Raw genomic sequence first — 19,864 nt, 5'->3', positions numbered from 1 at the left:
GTTCTCTGGGTGTCCCAAGAAAGCACGGTGTGAGTGGAAGTTAGGATCCCAAGCAGCCTGGTAACCAAGCGAACCTGATGAATCCAGCGCACTGGGCCAAGGAGATGCTGTTTCAATTGGGTGTCACAGGTGACTCATCAGAGGTGGGTTGCTTTGGGGCCTCCTGATATTTTTCTGCAGGGTGAGGTGTCAGATTTCCTTCGCATCTTTTGGACAACATCGCTCTTGTCCATTTCCCAATTTTTCTGGTTTCACAGCCTGCTTTCATACCGGAAGCTAGTCATTGGCAGGAGGTTTAGGGAATAAAGAACAAGATTAAAAAACAAAAAATGAGCTGGGGCCCTGGGAGAGGCCTAAAATGGGGAAATTTGCCCTTTAAGAGCTTCCCCTGCCCCAGCCCCTCAGAATGACAACTCTCTTCGCTGGAGGACTACCTCTCCTGGCAGGCACTGCGCGCCCCAAGGACACAGGCTGGCTGCCTCTCCTCTCTCCACCTCCTCCAGAACCGACCAATAGGAATCCCCGGCTTTGGTCTCCACCCGACCCGGACCACGCGGGAGCGGGGGCAATAAAACTACATTTCCCGAGGCGCCTTGCGCGTGTTCTGACCAATCAACGCCCGGAATTCGGAAGCGAGGGGCGGAGCCGGATGCATAGGCCACCCTATTGGCTAGGGGAAGCATAGAAGAGCCGGAACCCGGGAGCGAGAGAAGCGAAATGACATTTCCTCTTTAAATAGCTGGAGCGGGGCCCCGTGGAGAAATGGCCGCGTCGGCAGGTGGGTCGTATCGTGGCTAGGGAGGTGTGTTGCGGGGGAGGCGGGCCGGGGCCAGGCTCGGGCTGGGAGCTGTGCAGGTGGCGATGCGGGGCCGGAGAGAAAGATGGAGAGGTGAAGAGGGATGAGGGGAGGAGATGGATGGCGAGGAGGGCGGTGGGCGGTGCGGTCGGACGAGGATGGGGAGGCCGGGTACCCGACGCCGGTCCGACCTCTCGGGAGGCGGTTGAAGCGGTCCTGGCGGCCACCGTCCATCGCGCGTCCCTCGGGAGGCTCGTGCCCGCGGCGCTCGGCCGGGACGGTCCGGCCGTTCGGTCCGCGCGGCCCCTCCGCGAGCGCGGGCTGCGGGCTCGCCGGGCTCCGAGGCGCGCGGGCGGGCGCGGGAACCCGCCTCGCAGCTCGCCTCGCCCGGGGCAGCCTCGCGGCCCCGTTGGGTGGTGGACATGTGTGCACACATGTGTTTCCGTGCGGGAATAAAACATGCCAAGCCGGCGAACGCACAGTCACACACACACACACACACACACACACACACACACACACACACACCCCCCCCCCACGCCGCCGCCCGCGGCCGCGAACTCCCGTGGTTGTCCGCTTTCTCTCCTAGATGGAAATAAGCCTTCCCCGCCTCCGCCCGGGACGCCGTCCGCAGACGCCGCCGGCGAAGCCGTGGACCCCGCTCACGCGTGCAGTGTTCTTAAGCAGCTCAGAACCATGTACGAGGAAGGCCAGTTGACAGACATTGTAGTGGAAGTGGATCGCGGGAAAGCATTTTCCTGCCATAGAAACGTCCTCGCTGCCATCAGCCCCTACTTCAGGTATGAAGGCGGCGGGGACGGCGGAGGGGCCCGGCCCCGCCCACCGCCCCCTCCCGCACTGGCGCTGATACCATATGGACGCGCTGCACGGAAATGACACCCAGGAGGTTGTTTCCTGGAAAAGGATAACAGTCCCTATTTTCTTCTTTTTCTTTCTTGTTTTTGACTTGTGGGATTCTTCTAGAATGCAGGTGTTTGTTTGTTTTAAGTTAGTATGTTTCTGTTTGTTTGTTTCAGGTAAATGACCAGAAAATCTAGAATTGTGCTGCCCAGTATGGCAACCATTAGCCACATGTGGCATCGAAACTTTATTTAAAATCAAACACAATTAAACACTTCAGTTCCTCAGGCACACTCTCCACTTTAAATAGTGCTCAGTAGCCACCTGGAGGCAGTGGCTGCCACCTGCACAGCCCCGATACGGCATTTCCATCCCTGGAAATGGTATTGGGCAGTGCCCGTCTAGAATTCGTTCCAAACATTTATCCATGTTGCATATTCCTTTAGTGCATGTAACTCCTTTAGAGTTTAAAACATAATAGCCTGTTCTTTTGAAAAGAAACTACTATTAATAGATTGTTTTACTGCCTTGGGGATAAAAGCAGTGAAATAAAAATAAGTGAAATATAGTTTTCTGTGTACCTTATGCCCCAAATAATTATTTCTAAGATTTCGAAGCATTTCAAAGCTAAGTTCTCATTTTCATTTATATCCATCTTTGTATAAAACTTTGAAAAGTTAAATTTTAAAACTGGAGTCTAAAACATAATTTCATATTCTAAGAAAAGATCAGTGATAAAGGCAGCTTCCTGCTTGAGTTTAAGTTCTTTTGTTTCAAATGCTCTTTTTTTTTTTTTTAATCCATTCAATGTCCAATAATGTGCATGAATGAACAGGAAGTAATTTTCTCAGCCACACTCTTTCCTTTTGAAGGTGCTTACCTTTATAGGGCACATAGCAGTGTAGTGTTCCACATGGTAGTTTCTGGTTCCTGTTTCTCAGAACACAGTTAAATATAGTCACTTCCCCCTCATGCTTGTGATGTAACTATTTAGACTTGCTTGGGTAGGTCATTGGACTATTAAGTATTAACTGTCACGAGGCAGTGAGCTGGAAAGGAAAAAAAAAGACACACACAAAAATTATGAAGTTTGGGTTGGTGATGGAAACTACTGGTGAGATTCACTTATCCGGAGTATCCATTAGATATGGTTAGGGTATTTATGCATAAAAATACTGAAATATATGTCATAATTAAATACTTATCAAGCTCTGGGCTAAGCTTACTTTGCATATATTGCTTTATATCATGTTTAAAACTCTGTCTCTGCATAGTTGTTATTCCCAATCTACATTTGATAAAACTGAGGTGAGGGTGCAGGTTAAGGGGCCTGTCTAAATTGTCTAGGAAGTGGCAGAGGTTGGATTTGATTCCAGAGCCAGGCTTCTTAGTCTCTGTATGGCTTTTAAGAGTGTGGGTCCTCTTTAAAGTTGCCCTTCAGAAATTTTTATTACATAAGATTTAAATAGTTCAAAACAAAACAAGACATTGAACTTCAAAGTGAAAATGTCTGTGCCTTACTGAAATGTTATACTGTCCTATATCATTGAATGTCATACTTAATTAAAATTAGTTTTGAAGACCTAGACAAATCACTTTAAAAGAAGTATGCTATAATACATTTTCTTAATTTCTAAGAAATTAGATCTCTGAATTCAAATGAAGATATTTGGCTAGAACACGTAAGGATTAGGTTTTTTTTCTCTTGTCGTTTTTGTACAGAAGTTTCTTGGCGCAGTGCAGGTGCGGTGGAGTCTGGAAAGTCATGCTTAATGGTTTCTAAGTCTTGCATCACTGGTGGAAGCATTAGAATAGCTTGGACTCTGGCATGGCTGTTTCACGATCCCAGTGACTTCTCAGAATTAAAGTCTATTATTACAAAGGCTTTGCTGCTCAGGGTTTTGTGTGACTGAAGTGCTTCTGCTTTACACAGAGTTTACGTAAAGCACCTGTTAGAACCGAGGAGCGCTCATCACGTGTCACACCGCTCCTGTTGGGAGACCTGCCTGTCAGGTCAGCAGTGGTTCCCATGATAAAGGGCCTTGGACCAGTGCCCTCCTTTGGGAGCTCATCTGTGCCTAATGAAGGGCGTTATTTTTCTCTTTAATTGGTAACTGTGTCGCTGAGTTTTTCAGCACCTGGATTGAAAACCAGCTCATACATGGGAACATCTAGTTTTCAGTCATCAAAAAAAACCTGTGTGATATTAAACTTAACATGTACATTGTAGAAGTAAAAATAGGACTCAAAGATGGTTAACCCAGGCGGCAAGCTGGGTCCTTGTGATACCTTGTATACCTCCAGGATTTCTCAGATTGCATTTTTAAATTCATTTGATGGAGACCCAAAGGACTGGAAATCCCCCTATTTAAGAATATTTTCCTTAGCATGACACTTGAAAATAAAATGGGAGGTGAATGGGTCTGTCTAGTTAACTTGATCACCAATGTTAGGTCAATTTTTTTCAATAGACATCTAGTCAGCATTCTAGGGCACGCAGTCCCTTTTTGAAAAGGCTTTTAAAAGAGCTTTGTATTTGATTTTTATATTTTAATTTTAAGAGCAGCTTTGAAAGAAACCTTAAAGGAAGAAAAGAAATACAAATAATGTTTGTAAATAACTAATACTTAAAGAGCCAAGCTTTGGCTATTTAATGTTTAGGCCAAGAAAGGCCCATAAATGCACAGATATAAAAAAAACCCAAAACAAAAAGCTTGGCCTCAAAGGCAAAAGTTTTGGGTTTAAAAACCATTATCTCCAAGAATCAGTTAATTCCTAAATTCCCTTTAGAAGTAGACATTATTATCAACATACCATAATCTTTATTCACACACAGATATAATAGGTAAAATGTGGCAACTATGAGAATATTACTTATATTTTTTTAAGAGAAGGTTTTCAAAATGTCCAACGGTAAGTCATGCTCTGTATATTCCTTATTATGAATAAGGAAGCATGCACAAGATAGTTTTAAATACAAGTAGGTAGAAAATAAGAACTTATGAAGAGTGATTTGTTTTTCTAAGATGAAAATTTTAAAGATATTTTGGGAATGAGTTGCCTTGTAAATTTCCCCTGGGACATGAGAAGTTTTGCTAGACAGTCTCTATATGCTAATGCATCACATTAACACCCTATAAGTGTTAAACTTTCTGACTGGCCTGGGGATTTAAGATCTCAAGTTCCTGATGCAACTTGACCAGAATCCTGGGTAAGAGCTCTAAGGAATAGAAGGTGTCCTGGAATATTTTGTCTCAGAGCTGGCACAGAGTGGACTGATCCCGGTAAGATTTTTTGAGATTAGTCAGACATTTTTCTGCTAGATGAGCAACTTTAGTCCCCATTCAGAATATCAGTAAACACATTAGGAAATATTTTTCAGTTTCAAGGGTTATGTCTGTGGTAAATTTATACTGCTAAATATTTGCCACCATAATTTTTATTTATAGAGCACATATAATATTAAGTATTTTTTCCTTCGTAGATCCATGTTCACTAGTGGCCTTACAGAAAGTTCTCAAAAAGAAGTTCGAATAGTCGGTGTTGAAGCTGAATCAATGGAATTAGTGTTGAAGTATGCCTACACCTCCAGAGTTGTTCTGACAGAGGCCAATGTTCAAGCCTTGTTTACTGCAGCTAGCATCTTCCAGATTCCGTCCATCCAAGACCAGTGCGCTAAGTATATGATCAGTCATTTGGACCCACAGAATTCTATTGGGGTCTTCATCTTTGCTGATCATTATGGTCATCAGGAACTCGGATATCGATCAAAAGAATACATTCGTAAAAAGTTTCTGTGTGTCACCAAAGAACAGGAGTTTCTCCAATTGACAAAAGACCAACTTATAAGTATACTAGACAGTGATGATTTAAACGTGGACCGAGAAGAGCATGTTTATGAAAGCATTGTAAGGTGGTTTGAATATGAACAGAATGAAAGAGAAGTGCACCTTCCAGAAATTTTTGCCAAATGCATACGTTTTCCTCTAATGGAGGATACCTTTATAGAGAAAATTCCACCTCAGTTTGCACAGGCTATAGCCAAAAGCTATGTAGAGAAGGGACCATCCCATACTAATGGCTGTACACAAAGACTTGGAATGACTGCATCTGAAATGATCATATGTTTTGATGCTGCCCACAAACACTCAGGAAAGAAGCAAACAGTGCCTTGTCTAGATATAGTCACAGGAAGAGTGTTTAAATTATGCAAGCCACCAAATGATCTAAGAGAAGTTGGGATTCTTATATCACCAGATAATGACATTTACATCGCAGGAGGATACCGGCCAAGCAGCAGCGAAGTATCCATTGACCATAAGGCAGAAAATGATTTCTGGATGTATGACCATTCCACCAATAGGTGGCTATCCAAACCATCCTTGCTGCGAGCCAGAATAGGCTGCAAGCTGGTATATTGCTGTGGTAAGATGTATGCCATTGGAGGGCGTGTTTATGAAGGTGATGGGAGAAACTCACTAAAATCTGTGGAGTGCTATGACAGCAGAGAAAATTGTTGGACAACTGTTTGCGCAATGCCTGTTGCAATGGAGTTCCATAATGCTGTGGAATACAAAGAGAAGATCTATGTTTTACAGGGTAGGTGCCTAAGTGGCTTAGTTCTTCATGAAAGGGTAGCAGGTAAAGTTGTCAAATTGTGTTTTACTTATGTTCTTGTTGTGTTTTGACATCATGTGGAATAAGTATTTTTGAAAGCATTCTTTAATAAGTAGTAGTTTAGTATTTTTGGAGGACTATTTCTAAGAGCTGTTTTTAAGACTTGAAACAAGAAAGCAAGGTTGATACATGACCTTTTTTGCTCTTCAATAATATATAATCAGGAGATGTAGCAACTATTTTTCTTATGGAACTTAAAGATTAGCTTAGAAGAGGAAGAACAAAGCATTCACTAAGGATATAGTAATCCATCACCCGAGAATTTTGTGTGAGCTTTGTGATTGCAAGGTTACGAAGTTTTAAATGACAGCCTTCCAGTTTAATTTCAGTGCAGTTTGTTTTACCTTCCCTGATACGTTGTTTTCAGGTTTTTTCCTCTGGAAACTTTGAGATGTCACCTTTTTCTTACCTTTAACATTATAAATAAGAGGGAATATTCAATATACGTAGCTTTTTAAAAGATTTTAAATGATATAGGAGAAGTAGAAAAAGAGACTAGGTGAGAATAAATAAGACATTTGTTCCAAGGTTCTGATTTGAGATTACTAATGTTTTCCTGATGTTTGGATTTACACATTTTAGTTGTTTGAATGTTGAATGCAATGTCAATAATACCGTCATCCTTATCTCTCTTCTGTGTTTCTTAATTGCTTACATATGAATGTTTTCTGTACTTATGACTTTAATAAAACAAGGAAAAAGGGGCAACTTTTTTGTAGATACACATGAGTTTTTAGTTCTTATCCTCTTGTTTTCTTTAAGTTATGTTCTTTGCTCTAATCCTTTATTTGACTTAAATTTTCCTAGCAAAGCTTGAACTTATATATTTAAAGTTCAGTAAAAGTTAATTCTCCAGGAGTAGTGCTCTCTAGTGCCTTATTTTAGTTGAGAAACACAGGCATGATTAAGGTTTGTTGGTCTTGCCGAAGACTGGAATATAAGAATGGATGTATAATCTATTGAGTGTGGTTGTATAGGTTGTAGCATCCAATATGATGAAGCTCTCTTTACATGTATTTTGGTCTTACTGGCTAACCAGTTAGTTGATGAATATAGAATTAATTGTAAGACACTCAATTGGAAGGCAAAGGTTGTATATTAATATAAATACTAAAGCAAAGTAGCATTGAATTAATAGAATTTCAGAGCTGGAATGAACATTGTTTGATCCAAGATTATATTTTATATAAGAGGAATCTGAGGCTCTGAGGATTTTCTTACCTGCCTATCATTGCTTTTAATTTATTAAAGTGGATTTTTGATTGTAAAAGTCAACTTTCTTTTATGTATCATCTTTGCTTTCCATAAGAAATTTATAGAGGGGTAGTACACGTTAGAAAGTTTTAATTCCTATATTCTTTACTAAGAATCCTGTTATAAGTTCATTATTTAAGGGCAGGCGATGTGCAAGTGAAGGCAGGGAGTTTAACAAGCTATTTTAAGAAAAATTGAAATTACAGCATCACTATTAAGCAGACAGCTAAATTTGTAGATCAGAGTAAACCTAGTTCAAAACAGTTTTCAAGGAGAAGCTCAATTTAGAAGTAGGTATGTCTAATCTAAACAAAGCCTCTTTATATAAATAAACTTGACATGAGTAGTCAGAAGCTTATGTAGGTATTTAATCTATTCATAAGGGTTCAGATTTTTATATCGAGGATTTTATAGAAATGTTATAATTAGCTAAACTCCTATAAGTCTTCACTAGTTGAATTCTTTCAGACATTTTAATATTAGCAGTCTGACTCAGCACACCCTTTTACTGTTAAAATAGAATTGAAACAGACTCAAAGTCACCTCTATAAACTATGTGTGTGTTTTCTATCATGTAAAGCATGTTTTCACCTCTTGAATATTTGTCTTTGCACTATGGCGATATTAAAAGGAACACATAAGTGCACCATAGACACAAACCTGAACAATTTCATGTACTATCTTCTAATTAAATAAATAATGAGCAAATAAATTTATAGTGGCTTATTCTTGATCAAGCTGTATATATACTTTGACCTCACTGGCTAACCATCTATAATAATCAAAGCATAATATGCTAATTAGACCGGATGTCCTTTTGGAGGAAGCCGAGGCTGGCAGCCGGGGAAGGAAGGCCTGCTCTTGCACAGGCCTCGAGTTAGTAATAATGCTTATGTAGAACTGGCTTAAAATAAATTTTCTGAAATATATAATTGGATAGAATAAATGGAAACAAGGTCTTTTTTTTTTTTTTAGTTTTTTAGCTGATCTCTTTCAAAGTTTTTATTTATTGATTTTAGAAAGAGGAAGGAAGAGAGGAAAGGGAGCAGGGAGTGGGAGGGAGGGTGAGAGAGAGAAAGAGAGAGAGAGAGAGAAACACTGATTTGTTGTTCCACTCATTTCTGCATTCATTGGTTGCTTCTTGTATGTTCCCTGACCAGAGATTGAACCCACAACCTTGGCGTATGGGGACAACACTCTAACCTTTGCTACTTGGCCAGGTCCAAACCAGGGTCTTAACTATTGTTCTGCCATCAAGCCAAAATCACTCCTCACCTCTCCCCATTATGAACACTCCCAATTCAGGCTGACTATAATATTCTGTGTTATCTTGTGCCTTGGAACAAAGAAGTTTAGGCTATTTTATAAATAATATATTTCTGGAGATTATAAAAGCAATATTTTAGAAAGTGAAATATTTGAAAAATAGTTTTTTAGTCTTCAACATACAACCAAAAAGAGACAGGTAAATGTACATAATCTTGTTTTCTCTTTTTCTTTTTCTTTTTTTAGGAGAATTTTTCCTCTTCTATGAGCCTCAAAAAGACTACTGGGGTTTTTTAACCCCTATGACTGTGCCTAGAATCCAGGGCTTAGCAGCTGTATACAAAGACTCTATCTACTACATAGCTGGAACCTGTGGAAATCATCAACGCATGTTTACTGTAGAAGCCTATGACATTGAGCTAAATAAATGGACTCGTAAGAAGGACTTTCCATGTGATGAATCCATCAATCCATACCTTAAACTGGTACTTTTCCAGAATAAACTTCATTTATTTGTTCGAGCTACTCAAGTGACCGTTGAGGAACATGTCTTCAGAACCAGCAGAAAAAATTCTCTTTATCAATATGATGACATCACTGACCAGTGGATGAAAGTATATGAGACCCCAGATCGGCTCTGGGACCTTGGCCGGCATTTTGAATGTGCTGTTGCTAAACTCTATCCTCAGTGTCTTCAGAAAGTACTTTGAGTAGCCGGCCTTACGGAGCTCACTGACATCTACTGCTTGAGGAAACTTAGACTTTCAATGGTATAAGAAGTGCTGTCAGTATTTAAGAAAGCTGAGAGTTTGTGCACGGAGTGAGTGTTCTGAAAGATTACAGTGTAGGGAGGGATGTCTTTTCATCTTTATGATGTTTTCATTTCAGTAGCAAAAGGTAACAAAGTGCAATTATCAGCTTTCTTGTTCTGGTATAAAAACAATCATTTTCATTCTAGAATTTTGTGATAGTCTCTGAGATACCAGATGAATTAATAACTATGCAGTCTTATAAGAGCAATTAGGTATTATTGGTTAGAGTCATCCAAAATAGTGTGTGATGTGACTTTTATTTTAAATACGGGTAAAACTCTGAGGCAATATCACTAGGACTTTAGCTGTGACCTCTCCAACACAGAGAAGCACTAAACTTAGATTCTCATTATATATATATACACACACATATATATATATATATATATACATATATATATATATATATATATATATAGCTTTCAAGTGTACTGAGATTTAAATGTGTTCTGTTATTAGAGTAAATCGAAGGGAAAAACAAATCATCTCAGAAAGAACTTTCAGTCTAATTATTTCATAATATTATTTCCCATATAGCTTTAAATTAAGCTGAAGTTTTAAAGTAGCTGTTTTCTGTTGATAACTTTTTCATGTGCTAACACTGTCTTATTTAAAAAATCCTGAGAAGGGTTCACATTCACAGGTGGCTGGTGCTAGCATAATAAGTTCATTCGTGTGTTTAGCTAGATAGATTTCAATTGTCTGAGCCTATGCCTACCTTTCAAGTTGGTACGAGTTCTATGGCCATCATACTTTACTGTTGAATTCTTGTGATTTCACAAGATTCTCTACTTACATGATAGCAAGATATGGCCAGTTATTGGTCTAACTCAGTCTTAGAATAGTGTGAAGATTGAACATAGTTTGCACTAACACAGGCCATTTTGTTACCTGACCTCCTTTTCCATCCTCTACTTGTCTAGTCTTAATCGGTACAGTGAAAGATAACTTATTTCTGTTCTGCACAGAGCATAATGTGAAGTTTTATACCTATTTTTAAAATTCTGTTTTACAGAAACAAAACTCCTGCAGTGGTTGAATTTAATGGCTTTTAAGTTACATGTGACAATTAAAAACCTCATTTTCTTTAAGTTTTGCACTTAACAGTGATAAATATTTTTACATTGAAAACTTTGCTCTAGCTGAAGGTGATTGAGAAGGAAAAGAGTGAGTGAATAGGACCATAGCATTATAGGTACTAAATCATGTTTCATATTTAACAGATGAATTTCTAACAATCAGTTAGGAATATTCACATAAAGGACAAACCAACTCATTCATAATACCTTAGGTAGATATTTGGATCAGTAACTTATTTTTTACTATGCCTAGAATAATCAGTAAAGGATACAGGTATAGTGCAGTCTGTCATCAACTAGAATATTTTGATTTTCTTAAAGAAAACAAATTGGCATGGTTTGTATTAGAAACTCTTGTACAAATTGTGATGTGATACTGTGAAACAATTTTAAAACATTGCCTCTTTGCATCACATACCTCGTTTTTCAGAAACTTTCCAAACTTAGACCTCTACTGTAGGAAATGTTTTCTGAAGAAGAATTCAAAGTAGACAGGATTTATAGAATTAACATTTTAAAATCTAGCCTTGTAAAGCTAGATATGTGGTTCTTTTTCTTACTGGCCTTGAGAATGTATATATAATCTCTTTATAAACTTTGTCAACCAATAACCTTTTTTTCTTCCCAGTTTTTCCTTCATCTTTATGCTGTTTGGGGACTATTTCTGTGAGTTTTTTCAAGCATCTTTAAAGTGTTGCAGTGCAAAGGAGAAGAAAAAACAGAAGTAATTAACTTTTGCAAGAGATGTTCATGTAATTTATTTTGAAAGCTTTGTTGAGTAGCTAAGATTTCGTGATGCTTTTTGACAATCTTATGTATTTATTTAGGAAAAATACGTTACTTGAATATATGACATAGAACGCTGAGTTAGTAATTTACATGTGCCGTGTGACCAATAGGAATACAACATGCTGTGGTCCCACAATAGATTTTTTTTTCTGTTGATCTGCACAACAGTTGATCCTTTTACTATAAAAATTTATGTTGGGAGTGTGATCTAAGTATAGTGTGTCAAAGCCAAGGTTTAGAATTTGCTACGAAAATAGAATATATGTTGAATTTTGTATGAATAACTATTTGTTTAAGTTATATAACTAGGATACTTTGCCACTTTTTAAATGATTTGGATATGAAACGAAGATGACTAAGAAAACTAAGATGAGTAATATGTGTGAATATATGTTTAGATAGTGAAGGTACATTTGCATAGTATGTTAAGAATATAAGTAAAATGCACAATGGGACCGAAGAATTAAATAAAATAAAGGTCTAAAATATGCCCGTCCCACTTTAACTTTGTTTTTACATTTGAAGAACGTATGTAGCACTTTCCTATATAGTTTTTAGACATTAAAAACTGGACTTGGTATAACTATATTATAGGAAAGTTTTAATTGTATTTTTTAGTTTCCCACCTTTGTTTTCTGTTATCCTGCAAAGTTGATGCATAAGATCAAGCTCATCTCATTGGTGCATGAAAAAAAGTGGAAGTGATCCGCAAGGAATCAGATTCCCTGTGTGAAGCAGTTTAAATGTCATTCAATGTTCAGTGCTCAGGTATGTAGTAAGTACTGTAGTCCTTTGGGGGCAAATGTGTAGATATTTTTAAACATTTTGCCAAAATTGCACAGTTTTTTGCATTTTTACATGATGGCATTGTTTCTTATAATAAAACTTTTTTTCTGATTGAAAACTTCCATTGTAAACTGACCTCTGATTAATGAATTTGCAGAATGAATATTTGGTGAAAATCAGGAAATACCTTATGTCATGGTGGACTAAAATGAGATTTTAATCTATCAAATATTTGGCTTCTGGTGCAAAATGAGCTAGTTAATATCACATTATATAATGCTCTTTAAATTCTAAAGCAAGCTTCCTTATATTGGTAACCCCTTTGTTCCATTTGTTCTGGCCTAACCTCTTATTATTCCACTCCTCTCTCTTATATTTCATATCCAATCCATGAGAAAAGCCTATTGCCTCTTCCTTTAAAATATACCCAGATTCTGATCAGTTACCACTTGCACCACTGTCACAGTAGCCTAAACTAGCCTGTGTTATCGACCTGAATACATTCTATAGTCTCCCTTTGTCACCTTTGACCCCCAGTCATCTATTCTGTTCTCCACACAGTAGCCAGAGTGACCCTGTTGAACTGTAAATCAATTATGTTCCTCCTGCTCAAACCCTTCCAATGGCTTCCCATCTGCCTTTGTATGAGAGCTGGACTCTTTTCTTACATGATTTACACCTCCAACCCCACCTCTTGGACCTCATTGCCATTCCACCAGCTCACACTGCTGTTCCTCCAACATGCCAAGCCTTTCCAACTCACTTACTTTATTCAAGCCTATTGAAATTCCATAGAGGCTTCCCTGACCACTTTATGTAAAAAAAAACACCTTTCTTCAGACTCAACCCCCCACCCATACCACCTGTTTTTTATTGCTTTCTTTTTCATATATCTTCCGCCACGGAGGTGGAAGCTTCATGTAGACTAGGAGTTGGTTTTATTCATTATGTACCTCCGATCAATGTCTACTGTATACGAGGCAGTCAACAAATGTTTATAACAAGAAATGAATTTTCAGATAAGTCTTAAAGCAACCTGAAAAATGGTAGGATTGGTAGTATCTATTTTATCGGACAGGAAACACAAAGACCAAGTGAATTGCCAAAGGGGCTCACCTGGGATAAGAATCAGGGTTTTCACTTCCACCCTAACCTAGTTCCTACATGCTACATTAGTTCCAAACAAAATTGATAGGAAAGGTAGATGTGTTGTATCTTGTGTTTAATGATTACTTTTTTTGAGTCCCAACTTTTCTCCTACACTATTATTTAAAACTAGTGTCCCGGTATATGGATTCGTGCATATTGAAAGGAAATTAATTAGAAGAAATACTTTATCGCTATTCACCCTTTCTCTATAATAGAAGTGTCAAATAAATTTACGATTGACAATGACAGATGGAAACACACACATGCTATTGGCACCAGCGAGAGCTCTATATGTAACACACAAGTGTGAGTCAACATAGCCTTTTATAGCTATAGAATAAACTTGTTTAATTAGACCTGCTTTCTGATTTAGCTAAATTTTTTCTAGCCCAGTGAAGCATCTCAACTTCTCTTTCAGGTAATTGTCAGTAACACAGCAGTAAATATCAACATGAAGCAGATTATTATGTAGATCACACAGGGAGAACAAAGGGTAAAATACTTAACTATAGCAGTGTTTGACTATATTCTGCACAGTGAGAAAACCTGAATTCATTTTCAAGTTCCACCATTTTTTACTTCTTTTCAGTTGAGTCAAGTTTCTAAACTTTCTAAATTTCCATTTTCGGGCTAATGAAAAGAAAATGGGATTCTACCAGTCTATCTACTCCAGGGCTTCTATGAGGATCAACTGAGATGAGGCACGTGAAATGCTTTACAGACATTTGGTTAAAGTGTAAAATGTTTGCACCTGGCTATAAAGCAAGTCGTGTTCCTGGGCTGAAGAAGCTCCAAGGAGGCTAGTGGCTAGCTAGGGAGAGGAAGCTGGGCGTTGCTATGTGACATCATTACTCAGCACTCACAACCACCGTTTCCTGGCTGGACTGAGCTGTGGGCCGCATTTTGTGCCATGGGGTCTTCGCAGCATTGGCTGCGATTTGGTGGGTGTCGCTCTAGGGTGGTGGCGGGGCCTGTGTCCCACTTGGGGGAAGCCGAGTGTTGGCTTGTCGGTGCCAGGTGTGCGGTGCTGTTTCTTTTTAAATGGCCAGTGCGTGTCATGGCAGCTTCTGCGTTGAGCGCCTGCCCCCTGGTCAGTGCATGTCATAGCTACTGGTAGGATGGTCGGAGGGACACTTGGGCTCTTATATATATGGATATCTACTGTAGTTTAGCTGATTAATTCTCAATGAGGGAGTAGATGAGGTAGGAAAATACTTTCTCTTTGTTGACCCACTTACACCCCACCATCATGCTAATTATGAGTTCTGTCCCTCAAATAAGTTGAAGAGAAACAAAAAGAAAAGGCTTGTGAAATACTAGAGTGTAGTCATGCACCACATAATAACTTTTCAGTCAACAATGGGCCGCTTATACAATGGTATTCCCATCCTATATAATAAAAGGCTAATATGCAAGTCAACAAAATGGCAGAATGACGAGTCACTATGACATGCACTGACCACCAGGGGGCAGATGCTCAACGCAGGAGCTGCTCCCTGATGGTCAGTGTGCTCCCACAGCGGGGAGAGCCACTCAGCCAGAAGCCAGGCTCATGGCTGGCGAGTGCAGCAGCGGTGGCGGCAGCCTCTCCCACCTCCATGAACGCGCTAAGGATGTTCGACTGTCGGACATCCCCTGAGGGCTCCCAGACTGCAAAAGGGTGCAGGCCGGGCTGAGAGTGCAGGCTGGGCCTCTAGTAAGGTTATAATGGAGCTTAAAACAATTCCTACCACCTAGGGACAGAGCCATTTAATATCACAGCACAACATATCACATGTTTGTGGTGATGCTGGTGTAAGCCCGTGATGCCAGACATATAAAAGTATAGTACACACAATAATGTACAGTACTTAATACTTGATAATGATAAAAGATTATGTTACTGGCTTACACATTTGCTATACTAGTATTTTTATTTTAGAATGTACTCTTTTTACTTATAAAAAAGGTTTGCTGTAAAACAGTATGCCATTATACCAGCAGCAGCCTCATGAATCTCGTGGTTACCTTGTCTCTGGGTTTTATTATTTTCTCTTACGCTTGATTTAACCTGATATTGTTTTGTTAAGTTACATCGCTGCATAGGCTTGTAGCTTAGGAACAACAGACTATACCATTGGCCAAGGTGTGTAGTAGGCTGGTCCATACATTCTCCTCATAAGCAAAACCTGTAGAAAGAGGCTTCCCTCTCCCTATCTGCCTGGTCGAGTTATTCCAGGGCCAGTGGGCACCTTCATGGGGAGGGTGGGAGGTTTCATCATTGGCATGTGCAGCCTCATTCCAGGGGGAGGAGGGGCAGTCATTGGCATCATGGGAGCCCCACCCCCCACCCCCCTGGAGTGCTGGCATTATACCAGGGTGAGGAGGACCCAGAAAACTAGGGGAGGTGGGATCAGTGCTCCTGCAGGAGGAGGGTGGAATGGAGTAGAAGGTATCTTTCCTTGCTACAGTTGTTTCGTCAATCAAGCTCTGAGCCTGCTCATCCATCCATTTCTGATAGTAGCCTTTTACATTCTCTTTGTTTCCGACCACTGCAGTGTGTCTTCCTCATAGATCGAGAGTCACAAGTGAGGTATGTATTGTAGTCATCACAATAAAACTCGGCCATTTTGTTCTGCCTACAATATATATATTTTAAACTAAGGTCACCTTCATGTGCCGTGCAGGTATCTTACAACAGAGTTCCCAATCCTTTCTTTTCATCCCTTATGACAGGGGTCCTCAAACTTTTTAAACAGGGGGCCAGTTTACTGTCCCTCAGACCTTTGGAGGGCCGGACTATAGTTTAAAAAAAAACTATGAACAAATTCCTATGCACACTGCACATATCTTATTTTGAAGTAAAAAACAAAACGGGAACAAATACAATATTTGTATTTGCATGTGGCCCGCAGGCCATAGTTTGAGGACCCCTGCTTTATGACATTATTACTCATTTCACTTATCCTTATGCTCTAACCACTCAATATATTTTGACTATTTTTAAAGTCTTTCCTTCCTAATGCTGCGACTCTTCAATACAGTTCCTCATGTTGTGACCCCCCAACCATAAAATTATTTTTATTGCTACTTCATAACTGTAATTTTGCTACTGTTAATAATCGTAATGTAAATATCTGATATGCAGGATGTATTTTCACTGTTCGCGACCCACAGGTTGAGAACCGATGTTAGATCAATTAATACAAAAATTAAAATATTTTGTTTTGCCGTCATCTTTTGCCTTTTCTGACACTGTTTATTTCTTTATGTAGCTCTAAGTTGCTGACCTATATCATTTTGCCAGTTTCTGGAGAACTTCGTTTAACCTTGCTTACAGGGTAGGTCTGCAGTGATGAATTCCTTCAGATTTCTGCTTCATTTTTAAGGATAATTTTACTGTATCTGGAATTCTAAGTTGGTGGGGCTATTGTTTAAACCTTTTAAATATTTTATTCCACTCTCTTTTTGTTTGCATAGCTTCTACAGAGAAGTATGATGTAATTCTTATTCTTGCTCCTTTGTAAGGCTTATTTTTTTATTTTCTTTTTCTCTTTGGTTTTCTTCAGCTCAAATATGATATGCCTATGTAAAGTTTGTTGTTATTTATACTGCTTGGTGTTCTCCGAGCTTCCTATGTCTGCAGTTTGGTGTCTGTCATTAATTTCAAAAAATTATCAGTCATTATTTTTCAAATATTTCTTCTGCTTCCTTCTCTCTCTTTTTTTTCTCCTGTATATGTTAAATCTTTTGTAATTTTCCACAGTTCTTGGATATTTTGTCCCATCGTTTTCATTATATTTTTCTCTTTTCATATCAGTTTTCAAAGTTTCTACTGACATATATTAAAATTCATGAATTCTTTCCTCAGGCGTGTCTAGGCTACTGATGAGTCCATTGAAGACATTTTTCATTTCTTTTACTATATTTTTGACTTCTAGTATTTCCTTTTGATTCTTTCTTAGAATTTCTATCTCTCTGCTTAATCACCCATCTGTTCTTCCATTTTTCTGCCCTTTCCATTAGAGCCCTTCCATGTTAATCAGGATTAGTTTAAAATTCCCACTCATACAATTCCAAGATCTCTGACATATCTGAGTCTTATTCTGATGCTTGACTTTTCTCTTCAGACTATGTTTCCCTTGCCTTTTAGAGTGCCATAACTTTTGTTGAACATCAGACATGGTGCATCTAAGAACTGAGGTGAGTAGACCCTCCATGTGAGGAGTGATGTTTACATGGCTAGGAGTTTGGGCTGTATTTACTGATGGCTGTGCTTATTGGTACCAGAGGTGTCAGAGTCCTCTAGCACCCTTGTTTTTTCTCCCCTCTTTCCTTTGGGCTTCTCTAAGTACTCAGAGACTCTGAGGCTGTGTCTTACAGCTTCTTCAGCTATCGTAATCTTACGTCAGCCCTATTGGTATTATGGACGAAAGGGGCTACATGCTAACCTGACAAGCTCAGGGAAGGCCTGCATGACAGTTTAGCAAATTCAAAGACTTAAAGTAACTACAAAGGATGGTCTGAAGTTAAACTTTAACTAAAAACAGTTATGGTGGGTAGTCATGTCCTAGGCCCGTATCTTCATTGACAAGGTCAATCTTTACCTTAACTGAGCCTATTGTCTTTTTGCATCTAAGATAACATACTAGTACCTCTGAAATGTCTGGGTAACTTGTAACTTCCCTTTTTCCGGATCCCTTGGGGTGCAACCATATGTACCTGGGCTCCAGGACAGAGACCGTAAATTCCTTCATTGTTATTGTTGTCATGTTAATCGTTGACTGTTAACTATTCTGCACCCACCTAAGTAAAAGAAGTATGTGTCTATCATTTTACTTTTTATCCAATCCCAGAGGTCACCCCTCTACTTTGCTTTCTCCCGCCGCCCTAATCTATCACCAATGGATTTCATGTGACCCACTTACGTCTCCTCCTTTGATTGTAATGTATAAAACAAGGTGAAAAACCGCCATTCTCCGGAGCATTCTCTCAGTCCATTGAGTTTCTGCTTCCGGCAATTCTCCACAGTTTAGCTCAAATAAACTCACTAAAGTTCTTTACCGGTTTGAGTGTTTTTACGTTGACATTATGCTGGCTGGTATGGGCGAGGGAGCGGTGTTCTGATTAAGTCTCAGTGTTTCTGTGGGCCTGTGTCAGGGCCTGTGACTCACAGGCATAGCTCCAGCGGAATAGCTTTTCTCCCTTCGCCCCATCTCCCCTCCTTGCTGTAGCATTTCTAACTCATTTCCTTGACGCTTGACCCCTATTGACTGTTTCTTCCTTTTCCTCTTAGGTGAGACAGGAAGGCTAGCTCTTCTTCCAGCCATTTATCAAGTTCTGTCAAAGTATTTTCTCCTGGACAGTAGACCTTTGTGATGCAACAGGCTCTGGGCATATTTCACAATTATTACCACTCCCCCCTCCCCCCACCAGAGGCACTCTCAGCCCTTCACCATGAGAGTCGAGTAGGCTTGCTGTAGGTAAAGCCCACACAGAGGGAGCGGTTCCTCCGAGATGGTGGCTCCCAGGAGCTTCTCTCTCTCGTGTTGTCCAAGCTCAGCTTTCAGAAATTCATCACAATTACCATTTAAGTGTCCTTACCAATCTATGGCTCTTGGGACTTCCGGTCCAAGTAAGCAGATTTTCACTGGCAGCACCAGGACTCACCTGGATTCGAGTTCAGGGTCACCGACCTACAACGCAATTTCTCTGATGGGTCCAAGAAAAGTCACTGACTCAGTCTGAGCAGCATTTCCTTGTTGCAAATGTGGATGAAAAGAGGCCACATATTAAACCTCACAAGCTCAGGGAAGGTGAGCGTGGCAGCCTTGCAAACTCAGACAACTAAAGTAACCACAAAGGATGGCCTGAAATGAAAACTTTGTCACTAAAAGCAGTTTATGGTGTGTAGTCATGTTCTAGACTAGAAATCTTCCCCGACAGAGGTCAATTTTCACCTTAACTGAGCCTGTCTGTCATCTTTGTGCACCTAAGATAATATACCTTTGGAATGTCAGGATAATAATTTCCTTTTATCAGAACCCTCAAAGCACAGGCACCCCTGTGGAGAGCACACATCCCCTCATTGTTATTGAGTTAATTGTTGACTGTTAACTACCCTATACCTACCTGTGTAAAAGAGGTGTCTATCATTTTACTTTTTATCCAATCCCAGAGGTTTCCCTGCTTTGCTTTCTCCTGACTCTGTAATCCATCACCAATGGATTTCAGGTAACACACTTAGGTCTTCTCTTTTGATTGTAATGTATAAAACAAGGTGCAAAACTGCCATTCTCTGGACCATTGTCTTAATCTATTGATATTTTGCTTCCCGGCAATTACCAAGTTTGGCTCAAATAAACTCACAAAAATTCTTCACAGGTCTGAATGTTTCTTGTGTTGACACACAGTTT

At 39.6% G+C, this 19,864-nt stretch overlaps 1 protein-coding gene across 1 annotated transcript; it reads left to right on the top strand.

The window, feature by feature from the left end:
• Nucleotides 1-1,396: 1,396 nt before the first annotated feature.
• On the top strand, nucleotides 1,397-9,564 carry KBTBD8 (kelch repeat and BTB domain containing 8; the record flags this gene model as incomplete). Its single annotated transcript, XM_081106516.1, has 3 exons — nucleotides 1,397-1,596; nucleotides 5,142-6,256; nucleotides 9,101-9,564. Exons 1-3 carry the CDS (start codon nucleotides 1,493-1,495, stop codon nucleotides 9,562-9,564), a joined length of 1,683 nt encoding a protein of 560 aa, XP_080962642.1. The 5' UTR covers nucleotides 1,397-1,492.
• Nucleotides 9,565-19,864: the final 10,300 nt, after the last annotated feature.

Source organism: Myotis nattereri, assembly GCF_964212035.1.
Source record: "Myotis nattereri genome assembly, chromosome: 14".
NCBI lineage: Eukaryota > Metazoa > Chordata > Mammalia > Chiroptera > Vespertilionidae > Myotis > Myotis nattereri.
This window is presented reverse-complemented; position numbering and strand designations above follow the sequence as displayed.